The sequence below is a fragment of the Ascaphus truei genome, chromosome 5 (assembly GCF_040206685.1).
Source record: "Ascaphus truei isolate aAscTru1 chromosome 5, aAscTru1.hap1, whole genome shotgun sequence".
NCBI lineage: Eukaryota > Metazoa > Chordata > Amphibia > Anura > Ascaphidae > Ascaphus > Ascaphus truei.
Window position 1 is genome coordinate 43,091,479 of NC_134487.1, and position 18,025 is coordinate 43,109,503.

The 18,025-nt window shown below is 47.7% G+C and overlaps 1 protein-coding gene across 5 annotated transcripts in view; it reads right to left on the bottom strand.

The window, feature by feature from the left end:
• Positions 1-15,685, bottom strand: part of REDIC1 (regulator of DNA class I crossover intermediates 1) — a 110,397-nt gene extending 94,712 nt beyond the window's left edge. For all 5 annotated transcript variants that reach the window (XM_075599762.1, XM_075599764.1, XM_075599763.1 and 2 more), the window contains exon 1: positions 15,530-15,685. Coding sequence is in view for 4 of the 5 variants with exons in the window: in XM_075599764.1 (XP_075455879.1) it covers positions 15,530-15,552 (23 nt within the window). In the remaining variant the exon portion in view is untranslated. The remainder of the gene's footprint in view (positions 1-15,529) is intronic.
• Between the last annotated feature and the right edge of the window lie 2,340 nt (positions 15,686-18,025).

Sequence of the window (18,025 nt, forward strand, 5' to 3'; positions counted from 1 at the left end):
GTGAGTGTTTAACACTCATTTTTTCACTTTCATTCTCAGTAAAATTATTTTTATATGATTTAACACTTAATATATTCACATTTTTAATTTGTTCACTTTGAGTGCAATGACATTCACATTGAGCATATGATCTATTTAAATGTTTGCATATTAAATCTATCTAGTCTATCTCTGCAGGGTTGCAGACCTGCCTAAGGCCTGGGACATAGTGGTGTGAGCAAGGCTGAGCCGTACTCACACTCGGCACTGAGCCCCTGCAGCCGCAATGAGAGAGGCTTTAGCATGGGCTCGCGCACGCGCCCGCACTGGGAAGCGTGTCAAGATGTTTTCAAATTTAGCGCTCGACGGAGCACAGGGCCGGTCACGTGAGCGGTTCGCCCAATGAGGGTGAACCAGCTCCGTGACATCACTGGCCCGCCCCCAACGGCACGCTGTGTAAGGCCAGGGAAAGCACCGCTTTCATCTATCATCTATTTATTTTTTGATTATATATATCTATTTATTTTTTGATTATATATATATATATATATAATCAAAAAATAAATAGATGATACCGTTCTGTGGCTAACGAAATGCTTTTATTTGTGCGAGCTTTCGAGATACACTGATCTCTTCTTCCGGCGCTGTTACAATGAATGAAGCAAGGATTACTTAAAAACAGTGTCTCTTGGAATGTTATCTGTGCTGGTCCTTCCCCCGTGTGGATGAGATTTATGGCTGGAGGTGTCAAAGGGTAACTGAAAGCAAGTGAAGAAAGAGTGTGTATGTGTATCAGTGTGAATAAAAATGAATGGAGAGCCCACAGTATAAACTGTGCTCTACACAAGGTGTGTGTGGAGTGAGAGGGGATATAAATGGTGTGGGTGGGTGTGGAAATGTGAGAGTTTGTAGCACAACTAAAAGTGTGTGTGGATACTATGTGGTCCCTATTGGTGTATAGGGATGGAAAAATAAGGAGTATTAGTATGTGTGAGAGACAGCTGTGTGTGCATACATATAGCACAGTATGTACATACATGGCCTTTAGCGCTCATGGGAAGAGAGTTCGCTAGTGTCAGTAATGACTCATAAAATTTCGATCTCTGTTTAGGCCACTGCTAAGTGTCCCGAACAGTTGCATAAATTTGTATTCATGCAACCGTCTCTCTTTCGGGGTTTTAAGATTACCTTTGAGTATGGCAACCCTCAGATCGTTCATCTTATGGCCAGAGTCAGAGAAATGTTCGCCAACAGGACTGTCTCTTGTTCCGCGTGTGATGCTGTGGCGATGCAGGTGCATTCTCTTGTTTAGCCCCTGTCCTGTCTCACCTATGTAGTAGCAGCCCCCCGGGCATTTCATGCACATGATGAGGTACACGACATTGCTGGAGGAACAGGTGAACCCTCCTCTGATTTTGTATTCCCGATTCTTGTGTGGTATATGTATTGTGTCCGCTGTGTAGAGCATTGCGCAGGTTTTGCATCTTGGGTCCTGGCATGGTTTTGTCCCGCATTCAGTTGTACTGCTGAATACTTTACTCCTCACCATAATATTCTTGAGATTATGGGGTTGTCTGTATGATAATAAGGGTGCTTCAGGGAAGACCTGTTGCAGTCTTGTATCTTCCTGGAGGATGGGTTGTAATTTCCTGGCGATCTTGCGTAGGGCTCCTAGGTGTGGGTTATATGTGACCACCAAAAATACCCTGTCGCTTGTCTCCTTCTGTTTGTATTCAAGGAGATCACTTCTTGGTATTCTGGTGGCTTTGTGAATTTGCTGGTCTACAATTCTGTGGTTATATCCACGGTTTATAAAGTCTGTTCTCAAGGCTTTAATCCGCTGGTCTCTGTCTGCTGTGTCGGAGCATATCCGGTTGTATCGTATGGCTTGACTGTAGATGGTTGCATGTTTGGTGTGTGTCGGGTGGAAGCTGTTGTCCCTCAAATAGCTGGCTCTGTCTGTAGGTTTGCGGTATACAGAAGTCTGTAGTTGGTTGTTCTTTATAGTAATGGTGGTGTCTAGAAAATGTACTTCATCCGGGGAATGGGTGAGTTTGAGGTTGATGGTCGGGTGGAAAGTATTGAAGTTGTCATAGACTCTGGCCATAAGATGAACGATCTGAGGGTTGCCATACTCAAAGGTAATCTTAAAACCCCGAAAGAGAGACGGTTGCATGAATACAAATTTATGCAACTGTTCGGGACACTTAGCAGTGGCCTAAACAGAGATCGAAATTTTATGAGTCATTACTGACACTAGCGAACTCTCTTCCCATGAGCGCTAAAGGCCATGTATGTACATACTGTGCTATATGTATGCACACACAGCTGTCTCTCACACATACTAATACTCCTTATTTTTCCATCCCTATACACCAATAGGGACCACATAGTATCCACACACACTTTTAGTTGCTACAAACTCTCACATTTCCACACCCACCCACACCATTTATATCCCCTCTCACTCCACACACACCTTGTGTAGAGCACAGTTTATACTGTGGGCTCTCCATTCATTTTTATTCACACGGATACACATACACACTCTTTCTTCACTTGCTTTCAGTTACCCTTTGACACCTCCAGCCATAAATCTCATCCACACGGGGGAAGGACCAGCACAGATAACATTCCAAGAGACACTGTTTTTAAGTAATCCTTGCTTCATTCATTGTAACATCGCCGGAAGAAGAGATCAGTGTATCTCGAAAGCTCGCACAAATAAAAGCATTTCGTTAGCCACAGAACGGTATCATCTATTTATTTTTTGATTATATATATATATATATATATATATATATATATATATATATATATATATATATATATATATATATATATATACACATATATATATATATATATATATACATATATACAGTGTTCGACAATTATATACATTTACTCGCCCGGGGTGGGTGGATTTAACCCCCGGGCGAGTAAATATTGGCACAAGCAGCACACGTGTATTTTTTAAATTTCCCGCGCTCGCGCTGCTGTTTTTCCCGCGCTCGCGCTGGAGAAAAAAAAAAAAGCCGGCTCTCTGATCACTGCCTTCGCTCCTCCCCCGCCTCTCAGCAACTTTCCCTCCTCAGCTCTTCCACTCCTCCCCCTTCCGCTAGCCAGCCCCTTCCACGCCTGTCTGCCTCAGGCCCCTGCAGGGCCATCTGTCAATCGGGCCATCCGCCCCCCCCCTCCCTCCCATCGGGCCATCCGCCCCCCCCCCCCCTCCCTCCCATCCGCCCCCCCCCCCTCCCTCCCATCGGGCCATCCGCCCCCCCCCTCCCTCCCATCGGGCCATCCGCCCCCCCCCTCCCTCTCATCGGGCCATCCGCCCCCCCCCCCTCCCTCCCATCGGGCCATCCGCCCCCCCCCTCCCATCGGGCCATCCACCCCCCCCTCGCATCGGCCATCCACCACCCCCTCCCATCGGGCCATCCACCCCCCCCTCGCATCGGCCATCCACCACCCCCTCCCATCGGGCCATCCACCCCCCCCTCACCCCAATCTCTCCCGGCCTCCGTGACCCCCCCCCCCTCACCCCACGCGTGCCTCTCCCTGCTCTAAGCAGGGGAAATCCCCTCACCGGAGCCTCTCCCTGCTCTAAGCAGGGGAAATCCCCTCACCGGAGCCTCTCCCTGCTCGGTCTATGCAGGATACTGCGGTGTCGGCGTCCCCCTCTGGAGGGGGCGCGGCCCCTTGCAGAGGCCCTCCTGCCGTGCGGAGGCCCCCGCTGCCATGTGCGACCCGCTGCCTTGCAGAGGCCCTCCTGCCGTGCGGAGGCTCCCGCTGCCATGTGCGAGTGTTTGTGTGTGTGAGTGACAGACTGTGTGTGTGTGAGTGACAGACTGTGTGTGTGTGTGTGTGAGTTTGTCTGAGTGGGTGTCTGTGTCTGTGAGTGTGTCACCCTCTCACCCTCTCCCTGTGTCACCCTCTCCCTGTGTCTCCCTCTCCCTGTGTCACCCTCTCCCTGTCTCTGTGTCACCCTCTCCCTGTCTCTGTGTCACCCTCTCCCTGTCTCTGTGTCACCCTCTCCCTGTCTCTGTGTCACCCTCTCCCTGTCTCTGTGTCACCCTCTCCCTGTCTCTGTGTCACCCTCTCCCTGTCTCTGTGTCACCCTCTCCCTGTCTCTGTGTCACCCTCTCCCTGTCTCTGTGTCACCCTCTCCCTGTCTCTGTGTCACCCTCTCCCTGTCTCTGTGTCACCCTCTCCCTGTCTCTGTGTCACCCTCTCCCTGTCTCTGTGTCACCCTCTCCCTGTCTCTGTGTCACCCTCTCCCTGTCTCTGTGTCACCCTCTCCCTGTCTCTGTGTCACCCTCTCCCTGTCTCTGTGTCACCCTCTCCCTGTCTCTGTGTCACCCTCTCCTGTCTCTGTGTCACCCTCTCCCTGTCTCTGTGTCACCCTCTCCCTGTCTCTGTGTCACCCTCTCCCTGTCTCTGTGTCACCCTCTCCCTGTCTCTGTGTCACCCTCTCCCTGTCTCTGTGTCACCCTCTCCCTGTCCTCTGTGTCACCCTCTCCCTGTCTCTGTGTCACCCTCTCCCTGTCTCTGTGTCACCCTCTCCCTGTCTCTGTGTCACCCTCTCCCTGTCTCTGTGTCACCCTCTCCCTGTCTCTGTGTCACCCTCTCCCTGTCTCTGTGTCACCCTCTCCCTGTCTCTGTGTCACCCTCTCCCTGTCTCTGTGTCACCCTCTCCCTGTCTCTGTGTCACCTCTCTCCCTGTCTCTGTGTCACCCTCTCCCTGGTCTCTGTGTCACCCTCTCCCTGTCTCTGTGTCACCCTCTCCCTGTCTCTGTGTCACCCTCTACCTGTCTATGACGGTCACCCTCTCACTGTGTCACCCTCTCTCTCCATCTCCCTGTGTCACCCTCTCTCTCCCTCTCCGTGGTCACCCTCTCTCTCCCTCTCCCTGTGTCACCCTCTCTCTCCCTCTCCCTGTAGTCACCTCTCTCTCTCCCTCTCCCTGTGTCACCCTCTCTCTCCCTCTCCCTGTGTCACCCTCTCTCTCCCTCTCCTGTGTCACCCTCTCTCTCCCTCTCCCTGTGTCACCCTCTCTCTCCCTCTCCCTGTGTCACCCTCTCTCTCCCTCTCCCTGTGTCACCCTCTCTCTCCCTCTCCCTGTGTCACCCTCTCTCTCCCTCTCCTGTGTCACCCTCTCTCTCCCTCTCCCTGTGTCACCCTCTCTCTCCCTCTCCCTGTGTCTCCTCTCCCTGTCTCTGTGTCTCCCTCTCCCTGTCTCTGTGTCTCCCTCTCCCTGTCTCTGTGTCTCCCTCTCCCTGTCTCTGTGTCTCCCTCTCCCTGTCTCTGTGTCTCCCTCTCCCTGTCTCTGTGTCTCCCTCTCCCTGTCTCTGTGTCTCCCTCTCCCTGTCTCTGTGTCTCCCTCTCCCTGTCTCTGTGTCTCCCTCTCCCTGTCTCTGTGTCTCCCTCTCCCTGTCTCTGTGTCTCCCTCTCCCTGTCTCTGTGTCTCCCTCTCCCTGTCTCTGTGTCTCCCTCTCCCTGTCTCTGTGTCTCCCTCTCCCTGTCTCTGTGTCACCCTCTCCCGCTTCGTGTCACCCCCTCTCCCCGCTTCGTGTCACCCTCTCCCGCTTCGTGTCACCCTCTCCCGCTTCGTGTCACCCTCTCCCGCTCCGTGTCACCCTCTCCCGCTCGTGTCACCCTCTCCCGCTCCGTGTCACCCTCTCCCTCTCCGTGTCACCCTCTCCCTCTCCGTGTCACCCTCTCCCTCTCCGTGTCACCCTCTCCCTCTCCGTGTCACCCTCTCCCTCTCCGTGTCACCCTCTCCCTCTCCGTGTCACCCTCTCCGTGTCACCCTCTCCGTGTCACCCTCTCCGTGTCATCCTCTCCTGTGTCACCCTCTCCCTGTGTCACCCTCTCCCTGTGTCACCCTCTCCCCTGTCCCTGTGTCACCCTCTCCCTGTCCCTGTGTCACCCTCTCCCTGTCCCTGTGTCACCCTCTCCCTGTCCCTGTGTCACCCTCTCCCTGTCCCTGTGTCACCCTCTCCCTGTCCCTGTGTCACCCTCTCCCTGTCCCTGTGTCACCCTCTCCCTGTCCCTGTGTCGCCCTCTCCCTGTCCCTGTGTCGCCCTCTCCCTGTCCCTGTGTCGCCCTCTCCCTGTGTCTGTCGCCCTCTCCCTGTGTCTGTCGCCCTCTCCCTGTGTCTGTCGCCCTCTCCCTGTGTCTGTCGCCCTCTCCCTGTGTCTGTCGCCCTCTCCCTGTGTCTGTCGCCCTCTCCCTGTGTCTGTCGCCCTCTCCCTGTGTCTGTCGCCCTCTCCCTGTGTCTGTCGCCCTCTCCCTGTGTCTGTCGCCCTCTCCCTGTGTCTGTCGCCCTCTCCCTGTGTCTGTCGCCCTCTCCCTGTGTCTGTCGCCCTCTCCCTGTGTCTGTCGCCCTCTCCCTGTGTCTGTCGCCCTCTCCCTGTGTCTGTCGCCCTCTCCCTCTCTCTGTCGCCCTCTCCCTCTCTCTGTCGCCCTCTCCCTCTCTCTGTCGCCCTCTCCCTCTCTCTGTCGCCCTCTCCCTGTCGCCCTCTCCCTCTCTCTGTCGCCCTCTCCCTCTCTCTGTCGCCCTCTCCCTCTCTCTGTCACCCTCTCCCTCTCTCTGTCACCCTCTCCCTCTCTCTGTCACCCTCTCCCTCTCTCTGTCACCCTCTCCCTCTCTCTGTCACCCTCTCCCTCTCTCTGTCACCCTCTCCCTCTCTCTGTCACCCTCTCCCTCTCTCTGTCACCCTCTCCCTCTCTCTGTCACCCTCTCCCTCTCTCTGTCACCCTCTCCCTCTCTCTGTCACCCTCTCCCTCTCTCTGTCACCCTCTCCCTCTCTCTGTCACCCTCTCCCTCTCTCTGTCACCCTCTCCCTCTCTCTGTCACCCTCTCCCTCTCTCTGTCACCCTCTCCCTCTCTCTGTCACCCTCTCCCTCTCTCTGTCACCCTCTCTCTGTCGCACTCTCTCTTTGTCTCTCATTCTCTCAGTGTGTGTGTCTCTCATTCTCTCTCTTTCTCTGTGTGTCTCTTTCTCTTTGTGTGGGTGTGCCGCTCTCTGTGTGTGTGTGGGTGTCTGTCTGTCTCTCTCTGTCTCTCTCTGTGAAGCGCCGACGTCCAGACACTGGTTAAGGGGTTCAGGAAACTAGTCATTCACACCTGGCTTTTATTTCTAGATCCGACATTGACACACACACACGACTAATTGTAGTATAATGTAATACAATAAATACATTTATGTCAAAAACGAATGTTGTTCTGACTAGGAATTTATTAAATGTATTTTATTTATATATTTTATTTTAAAGCGGGGTTGGGGGCGGGACTAGGGGCGGAGTTGGGGGTGGGACTAGGGGCGGAGTTGGGGGCGGGACTAGGTGGCGAGTAGATTTTTTGGTTGGGCGAGTAGATTTTTGGGTGATTTGTCGAACACTGTATATATATATATAATCAAAAAATAAATAGATGATACCGTTCTGTGGCTAACGAAATGCTTTTATTTGTGCGAGCTTTCGAGATACACTGATCTCTTCTTCCGGCGATGTTACAATGAATGAAGCAAGGATAACTTAAAAACAGTGTCTCTTGGAATGTTATATGTGCTTGTCCTTCCCCCCGGTGTGGATGTGTTTTATGGCTAGAGGTGTCAAAGGGTAACTGAAAGCACACAGTATGCCAATCTGTTCTGTGCAAAACTGGAAAGTGACTTTCTGTCCACCTGTCACTTGAAACCCCTTACATACCTTCGCTACATCGATGACATCCTCCTGATTTGGACCTCTGGCGAACAGGACCTCCTACAGTTCTATGACAACTTCAATACTTTCCACCCGACCATCAACCTCAAACTCACCCATTCCCCGGATGAAGTACATTTTCTAGACACCACCATTACTATAAAGAACAACCAACTACAGACTTCTGTATACCGCAAACCTACAGACAGAGCCAGCTATTTGAGGGACAACAGCTTCCACCCGACACACACCAAACATGCAACCATCTACAGTCAAGCCATACGATACAACCGGATATGCTCCGACACAGCAGACAGAGACCAGCGGATTAAAGCCTTGAGATCAGACTTTATAAACCGTGGATATAACCACAGAATTGTAGACCAGCAAATTCACAAAGCCACCAGAATACCAAGAAGTGATCTCCTTGAATACAAACAGAAGGAGACAAGCGACAGGGTTCCTTTTGTGGTCACATATAACCCACACCTAGGAGACCTACGCAAGATCGCCAGGAAACTACAACCCATCCTCCAGGAAGATACAAGACTGCAACAGGTCTTCCCTGAAGCACCCTTATTATCATACAGACAACCCCATAATCTCAAGAATATTATGGTGAGGAGTAAAGTATTCAGCAGCACAACTGAATGCGGGACAAAACCATGCCAGGACCCAAGATGCAAAACCTGCGCAATGCTCTACACAGCGGACACAATACAAATACCACACAAGAATCAGGAATACAAAATCAGAGGAGGGTTCACCTGTTTCTCCAGCAATGTCGTGTACCTCATCATGTGTCATAGACTCTGGCCATAAGATGAACGATCTGAGGGTTGCCATACTCAAAGGTAATCTTAAAACCCCGAAAGAGAGACGGTTGCATGAATACAAATTTATGCAACTGTTCGGGACACTTAGCAGTGGCCTAAACAGAGATCGAAATTTTATGAGTCATTACTGACACTAGCGAACTCTCTTCCCATGAGCGCTAAAGGCCATGTCTGTACATACTGTGCTATATGTATGCACACACAGCTGTCTCTCACACATACTAATACTCCTTATTTTTCCATCCCTATACACCAATAGGGACCACATAGTATCCACACACACTTTTAGTTGTGCTACAAACTCTCACATTTCCACACCCACCCACACCATTTATATCCCTCTCACTCCACACACACTTTGTGTAGAGCACTGTTTATACTGTGGGCTCTCCATTCATTTTTATTCACACTGATACACATACACACTCTTTCTTCACTTGCTTTCAGTTACCCTTTGACACCTCTAGCCATAAAACACATCCACACCGGGGGAAGGACAAGCACAGATAACATTCCAAGAGACACTGTTTTTAAGTTATCCTTGCTTCATTCATTGTAACATCGCTGGAAGAAGAGATCAGTGTATCTCGAAAGCTCGCACAAATAAAAGCATTTCGTTAGCCACAGAACGGTATCATCTATTTATTTTTTGATTATTGAAGCTCGGCTAACACGGTACTGATACCTCTACATATATATATATATATACACATACACACACACACACACACACACACACACACACACACACACACACTATTATATTATTGCTATATTAGCGCCCTTCACATTTTTGGTAAACTTTAAATTGCTCTGGAGAGAGCTTCATATTAACCTACCACACACTTAACATACATATTGTGTGAACGGAGCAGCCAATTTTCAAAATAAAAACAGTGCAGGAAAGGACAGGAAGAGATTTTAATGAAGGTGCAAAAGAAATGACCCTGCCGCTTGAACATGTGTACTCACATTCAGTCCTCGGACTACCAACAGCCCAGATTTTCAAATCAGTAAATACCTCAGTAAGCTGTTCGAGTGCCAGAGTGGTTGCGGGACCCGCGTGCTATGGCTGCTCTGGCACCGAGCAGTCACGTGACCACAGCAGCCATTTTCCAGGAAACAGAAGAGCCTGTCTCCCTTTAACTACTGGGCAGAACACATCCTGCACTCTATAGATGAAGACGTGATGTATGCAAGAAAATGAAACCTCTTTGGCCATAACGCAGTCACTGCATCATGGGGCTCCGGGGAGTACCAGTCCCCCATGATGTAGTGACTACACAGTGATAATAAAGACTAGGCTAGTTGTTTAAGTAGTAAAGAGGGTGTCTGGGTGCTCAAACAACTAGATCATGCATAAACAATATATGCTATAAACAGAGAGCTCTCAAGTGGGATGAGAATACGCCCTTACGTGATGTCACGCCAAGCAGCGGCGCAGCATAGAAGAGAGGTTAGTAGTACTACCTGATTCTGTAGATCTATGTGGCTGATGGACAGGACGTCTGACGACAGGGGAGGACACGTGCGCATTTTGCGTCATGGCGCAAAAACGTCGCAGAGGCTCAGATTTTAAAAAGTACTCAGGGAAGATGTATTTTTCACTCCTTGATAAAGTACTGCACGAAACGCATAGGAGGGTTGTGTACATCTTATTTTTAACCATTACTTAATAAAGAACAAGGTTTTTTTTTTTTTATCCTTTTCCCTTGGCTGTGCACTGCTTTCTTCACCTTTTTTCCACTAGTTGGTTAAGTATATGTTAATTGGGAAAAATATTGAAAACTTGGCTTCTTGGTACTGTAGCTCTTGATGGCTGATCTGACCTGTTTTAGGGAATTGCTGGCATTTTACACTTGGCGTTATATACAATAAGAGGTGACTGGATCAAGTCTGGCTGTTGATCTATGTGGATTAAAATCTCTTTTTTTGGTATGAAGACTTTTGTAGTGCCGGTTCCTTTTATTTTTTAGGAGGATGTGTTCTATATCAGGGGTGCTGCAAGTGAAATCCAAGGATTCCTGCGGTGCACAGCCAAGTAGAGTAGCGGACCAGCAAGGTGTAGGTTAAAACAATATTTTATTAGTACAACATGGTACAGGGGACACACACTCTGACGCGTTTCGGACTGGTATAGTCCTTAGTCATAGAGCTAATTCGCGCCATTCATCCCCACTGATTTAAAGGGGTAAGCCCGCCCCCCATGCGTCATTGCGCTCCCCGTTTTGGCGCGAAAATCGCCGACTTCTAATCTGATTGGCTAAGGCTCCCAACGAATGGGAAAGCTAGCTGCCGTGAGTCTGCATCGAGAGGAGGGGAATGACGCGCGTCTAGCTTCAGCGCGCAGACCCATCTGCTGATGCACGCAGCGTCGTTGCTAGGTAACGCTTGTAAACAAACAGTTTGAGCCATCATTACAAATGCACGATACATTACTGTGCATTGCTTGGCGAGATGCGGGGAAGGGAGAGACAGGGGAAGTGGGAAAGGGAAGGGGGGGGGGGGAATACAGGAAATCTATGTGGGGATGAAGAAAAAAGTTAAAATTGTCATACTGAACACATTTACAACAACCATTAATTGACATACAAAACATTTAAATATTACAAAACGAATCTAAAACCTGAAATGGAGGTTACATGTATACATGTATAGGTTGGGGAAGGAAATTGTTCCACAATGTTTAACATATTGAAATATTGGACTATCATGAATATTAATAATTGGTATTTAAGCCAATACCTTTTTAGTCTGTGAATAAACATATATCATTAAAGAGTGCACAATATATATACATGTTGGTTTAAGACAATTTTTTGTGTCAGTTTTTTATGACTGAGTGTGCGAACAATAAACCTGGTTTCTGACGCAAACCTGTAAAAGCGTTAGGTGAGAAGACAGTGGATACCAAATATTCATATTGTCAGTTATATTCAACAGTAATTGTTAATAACATTTAAATTAGCCAAAAGCCAGTTAGATTTTGTAAATATTATTATTATTATAAATATTACCGAACCAAAATCAAGGGCCAATCAAATAACCAGTGGGGCTCATTCGTCAATTCAGATCAAATTAAAAAATGTTTGAGCTCCCAATCTTGATTCATGCCCCTGGGTGCCAATGTCCCAAGGGCATAGATCCAGAACATCTCTCTGCGATTTAATAATGCCTCCCTATGTCCTCCTCTAGGATGTATAGAGATGTTTTCAATGGCACTATACGTAAGTGTTTTAATAGATCCTAAGGGACATGATTTAAAATGACGCGCTACCGGAAAGCGTTCATCGCTGTTCTTAATACTACGGATATGCTCTGTGATTCTAACCTTGAGTGCCCTAATGGTCCTGCCTATGTAGCCACTCCCACATGCACATTTCAGTATGTAAATTACAAAGTTGGTATTGCATGTCATGAATGACTCCAATCGGTAAACATGCCCAGTATGAATATCTCTTACTGATTTTAATGGCTCAGCATATCTGCAGAGATTGCATAGGCCACATTTAAAGAATCCCTTAGGTAAAGGTTTGGTATTTTTGACTTTTGATTCAAACAGACTAGGAGATACATAGTTGCCGATAGTTTTGGCTTTCTTGAATACCATTCTAGGTTTTTGTATGGTATAGGGGTCCAGATCTGCATCTAATTTGAGGATTCCCCAATGTTTTTGCAAAATGTATCTGATCTGTTCTGCTTGTTTAGAGAAAGTGGTTATGAAGAGAGGGCACTGGTTGTTAAGATCATCATGTTTTATCTTTCTGGGGTCTCTCTTCTTTAAGAGATACTCCCGATCTGTTTCTAGGGCATGATTAAATGCACTCTCAAGAAGAGAGACCCCAGAAAGATAAAACATGATGATCTTAACAACCAGTGCCCTCTCTTCATAACCACTTTCTCTAAACAAGCAGAACAGATCAGATACATTTTGCAAAAACATTGGGGAATCCTCAAATTAGATGCAGATCTGGACCCCTATACCATACAAAAACCTAGAATGGTATTCAAGAAAGCCAAAACTATCGGCAACTATGTATCTCCTAGTCTGTTTGAATCAAAAGTCAAAAATACCAAACCTTTACCTAAGGGATTCTTTAAATGTGGCCTATGCAATCTCTGCAGATATGCTGAGCCATTAAAATCAGTAAGAGATATTCATACTGGGCATGTTTACCGATTGGAGTCATTCATGACATGCAATACCAACTTTGTAATTTACATACTGAAATGTGCATGTGGGAGTGGCTACATAGGCAGGACCATTAGGGCACTCAAGGTTAGAATCACAGAGCATATCCGTAGTATTAAGAACAGCGATGAACGCTTTCCGGTAGCGCGTCATTTTAAATCATGTCCCTTAGGATCTATTAAAACACTTACGTATAGTGCCATTGAAAACATCTCTATACATCCTAGAGGAGGACATAGGGAGGCATTATTAAATCGCAGAGAGATGTTCTGGATCTATGCCCTTGGGACATTGGCACCCAGGGGCATGAATCAAGATTGGGAGCTCAAACATTTTTTAATTTGATCTGAATTGACGAATGAGCCCCACTGGTTATTTGATTGGCCCTTGATTTTGGTTCGGTAATATTTATAATAATAATAATAATAATATTTACAAAATCTAACTGGCTTTTGGCTAATTTAAATGTTATTAACAATTACTGTTGAATATAACTGACAATATGAATATTTGGTATCCACTGTCTTCTCACCTAACGCTTTTACAGGTTTGCGTCAGAAACCAGGTTTATTGTTCGCACACTCAGTCATAAAAAACTGACACAAAAAATTGTCTTAAACCAACATGTATATATATTGTGCACTCTTTAATGATATATGTTTATTCACAGACTAAAAAGGTATTGGCTTAAATACCAATTATTAATATTCATGATAGTCCAATATTTCAATATGTTAAACATTGTGGAACAATTTCCTTCCCCAACCTATACATGTATACATGTAACCTCCATTTCAGGTTTTAGATTCGTTTTGTAATATTTAAATGTTTTGTATGTCAATTAATGGTTGTTGTAAATGTGTTCAGTATGACAATTTTAACTTTTTTCTTCATCCCCACATAGATTTCCTGTATTCCCCCCCCCCTTCCCTTTCCCACTTCCCCTGTCTCTCCCTTCCCCGCATCTCGCCAAGCAATGCACAGTAATGTATCGTGCATTTGTAATGATGGCTCAAACTGTTTGTTTACAAGCGTTACCTAGCAACGACGCTGCGTGCATCTGCAGAGGGGTCTGCGCGCTGAAGCTGGAAGCTAGACGCGCGTCATTCCCCTCCTCTCGATGCAGACTCACGGCAGCTAGCTTTCCCATTCGTTGGGAGCCTTAGCCAATCAGATTAGAAGTCGGCGATTTTCGCGCCAAAACGGGGAGCGCAATGACGCATGGGGGGCGGGCTTATCCCTTTAAATCAGTGGGGATGAATGGCGCGAATTAGCTCTATGACTAAGGACTATACCAGTCCGAAACGCGTCAGAGTGTGTGTCCCCTGTACCATGTTGTACTAATAAAATATTGTTTTAACCTACACCTTGCTGGTCCGCTACTCTACTTGGCTGTGCACCGCAGGAATCCTTGGATTTCACTTGCAATATGAACATTGAGCGTGCTGCACGCTGCAAAGGAACCAGCCTGCTGTGAGTATATCTCTCCCTCATTTGGAGATGTCTCTCCCTCATTTGGAGATTTGGAGATGCAGTGCAGCAGCAAAAGGGTTGGGCATGGCAGAGTCCTGCACAACAATGGTATGTTAACCCTTTATAACCCTTTATTTATCATGACACATGGACTGTTGCCATTACATTGAGTGTCTTTGCTGCAATCAAATAGCACTGGGTCAAAATACTCTTTCTTTGGGCTGATATAGTTCCCTGCTATCATGATGTGTGTATCTATTTGAAAGTTCAGACCTGGATTGAGCACTGTTTTTGGGACTTACACCCCAAACTACAGACTATATCAGGGGTGCTCAAACTTCCTCGGCTGCACCCACCCCCCCACCCCTTTTACCTTGAATGCGGCATCAAATAATCAAATAATGCTGCGGGTCATATGACCTGTGGCGTCATTTGACGCTCGTCACCATTGAGACATGAGGCCTGGTAAGTGAATTTACATAGGCCTCACGCTGAATAGTGCGTGGCCTCTGTTACCGCCGCTTCCCCTAAAATCTGTTGCACCCTTGTTCTATATTATAGGTCTCCCCAGCAGGGGATGATCGCTGTGCACCTGAAGCTGTTGCATAAATCCAGTACGTACACACACACACACACAATAAAATAAGTGTACAGGTTGGATCATGAAGCTGAACAATTACTGTAATAGGTCAGGACTTCTATTTTCTGCTACTAAGCAATGTCCATTAGATGGAAGAAAAAAAAAACACAACAATTGGGGACAGTGCCTTTGGGGGTCATTTAGTTTAACCTCAAATAAGCTAGTACTCACAAAGACCACTTACAATATGAGCAGGTTTTAAGGAAATCTAGTTTTAAATGTTATGGAGACCATATAACTTTGCAAAAGGCTGAAGAAGAGGGTTGGGTATCCGTCTATTATCCTCCTTACATAAACCATCAAGGAATTACTAATTGCATTGCCCAGTTCTCCTTGTCTAGTGATAGCCAATAAGAAATAAATTAATCTTTGTACCTGCTAAATCCCTTCATCCCCAAGCATGCTACTGAAAGACAGAGACCTCTGTACTTCTTTCCTCTCCTTCAGTCAACAGTACACCCATAATGTTACCTGCAACACTCCCACGAGTATCACATGAAGGTTGATACTTGTTTAGGAAAGATATGAAGGAGTGGGCTGCTACTTAAGTTACATTTTTCCTACACAGACAACGAATGAGCAACGAAACAATGTCTGGAAATCACCTGGTGGATTATACACAGTATTAGTCCCACTCGCCTTTATTTAATGGCTGCTTTAAAAAATATATATATTATATAGAAGTCCCAACCCGCTCACCGGGATCCCCCGACCCAATTCATTTCCGCTGCACCTCAACAGCTGCGATACTTGTGTCGCCGTGTAAGCAGCAGCGCGGCTCTGCGCCACAGAATGAGGAGAGTAACGGGAAGGCAATGGCGTGACTGACTAGTAAAGCCGCGCGCTTCCCGCCACGTGATCTGCGAGCTGCAGTTGGAGACTGTTGTGCAAACTAGCGCGTGCTGCCTCGTTTCCCGCCGAAGGTGACGTCACCCGGCTTAGCGCCTCATGTCCACATGGATAGATCGGAAAGCGGGGAGTATTCGTTGTGCTGGGGTTTAGGTTACTGCCCTGCTATTTGGCACGGGCTGGTGCGGATATCTGTAGGGATTTGTCTTTTAATTTAAGAACATTTTCACAGCTTTGTTGGTTTACTGGCACTGGCAGGTTTCGGGTACACATACATGCTTTCCATAACCAATTACAAGTGAAACATAATCAGCTAAAAAAAAGTGTTTCACGAAATCCTGCTCTCTGATTGAAATTAAATCGCCCAGAATGATAACTAATCAGACCTGCAGCATTTCATTAAACACTTTGCTTACGCCGATCTACGTTGCTTACGCCGCTCTATTGTGAGACAAGAGCACAGGTCTTTAACGCTTTTGTTTTGCAACAAACATGACACTCGTCCACAACACGTACACATATCACAAATGTGGCCAGGTCCCCCTTCGTCCGTTTACCTTCCGCTGCGGCTGCAACCGGCTGGGGAGGGCTGCGGTAGCGTGGAGCAGTCAGGATGGCAAGTGGGTCGCCGGAGGCCCTTTGCAGGGCGCCGCCATATTGGATTTGGCCGCGCATGGGCAGTGTGAGTTTTTGCGCATGCACAGATGGGATTAGAGGTACGGTGGCCATCTCCGGAGCTTTGTGCATGCGCAGTGAGGAGCATAGCGGCGGCCATGTTAGGCACGGGGCTCCACGGGGGACTACAGCCCCCAGAAGCCTCAGAGACTGCCGAACACATGGGGATAGCGCAGCTAATCACGCGGCCGGATTCCCCTGCTCTCACAGTTGATACATTTGGCGCGCTAGAGGCCACGCCAGTCGGAGCTGGGACACAGAGAGGAGAGGGTGTATGTGCAGGGTGTCAGTAGTCCCCTGATAGGCCCCGACCCACTAGTTTGTGGGTGCCCCTGTATTGAGTGCCGTGTCAGGGACACAGCAAGAAGACGCTGCGCAGTATTAGCGGCCTGTGGTCTGGGACCAGACCACCCCACAGATACAGACTCTCTTCATGGTGGGACCCTCCAGCTGGATATCACCCCATGTGGAGGCGGACGACTTCACTGACGGCGACAGCGTGCGACAGAAGGGCCCTTTCTGTAGTCAGCGGTACCAGGTGCTGTAGCACCTGGCAGGTATCAGACAAGTTATCAAGTGCACCAACTCTACACTCTCATGGTGGGCAGCACTGTCTCACACACTTTAGGGGTGGGTTGGTTCTTGTGAACACCAGCGTGGCTAGGTGCCCAGGGCACCTCAGTACATTGGGGAAGACCCTACTACGGTGTGGACAATGAGGTTGAACAATGGGGTACAGTGTTGGGCTAAGGCCGTGCGAGGCCAGTATTATATCCGTTATAGTAATCTAAGTTACCAGCTGTAAACCTGTTATTATATACGTCTGTACGTAATTATTGCATTGGTCCTGTGAAGGGGTTATCCGACGCTGTCAGGATCCCTCACAGGTGAAGGAGTGTCAGGTGTCCAGGTACACCCCAGGCTCCCAGCAGCGGAGGTTCAGGCCTCCTGTGAGCCACAGGTAAAGCATCACATACACTCAGTAGTCGCCACATCTTCCAGAGCGTGGGGGAAACAGTGCTACACAAACAAACAACACACGTGACAACATATTGTAAACATACACCTGTAACACACATCCCCTTCCCTGCATAGCTGTTCTGAATATACTGCTGAGTTCCCCACAAACTCTCACCTGCGGCCCCATGTTCGTGAGTTTTACACAATGAAACTACGTATGCATGCAGAGATTGTCCTCAGACCCCTCACTGATTTGTTGACAAGATCATAGATTTGTCACTTGTTTATAGTCTAATCGAATTCACTGTAATGAGTCACACTGATAAATTCAGTCATTTTCCATAAAAAGGCATTTGTTTGGACCATAACTTACCTCCTTGATTTCAGTCCTTATTTGACATATCCTCCTTTACAATATTTCACTATACCCATTTATTGGGCAGATGTTTACTGATGGTCTATTGCTATTTTTCATCTGAAGATCTTAAAATGTCACTGCTCTGCACTAGAAAGCATTTCCATCTGGGTTTTTATTTATTTATTTTGTTACTGTAGGTGGGAAGCAGGGGGTCTCCAGAGCTGAACTGCATTAACTTCAACTCTGGGGACTCCCTGCTTCCTGAGATACTTACCTCTGAAATGCTGGGCATGCAATATGGCATTTTAAAGGTCCCACGTCACGCAGCCTAATAGGAAGATGCAATGTCATCA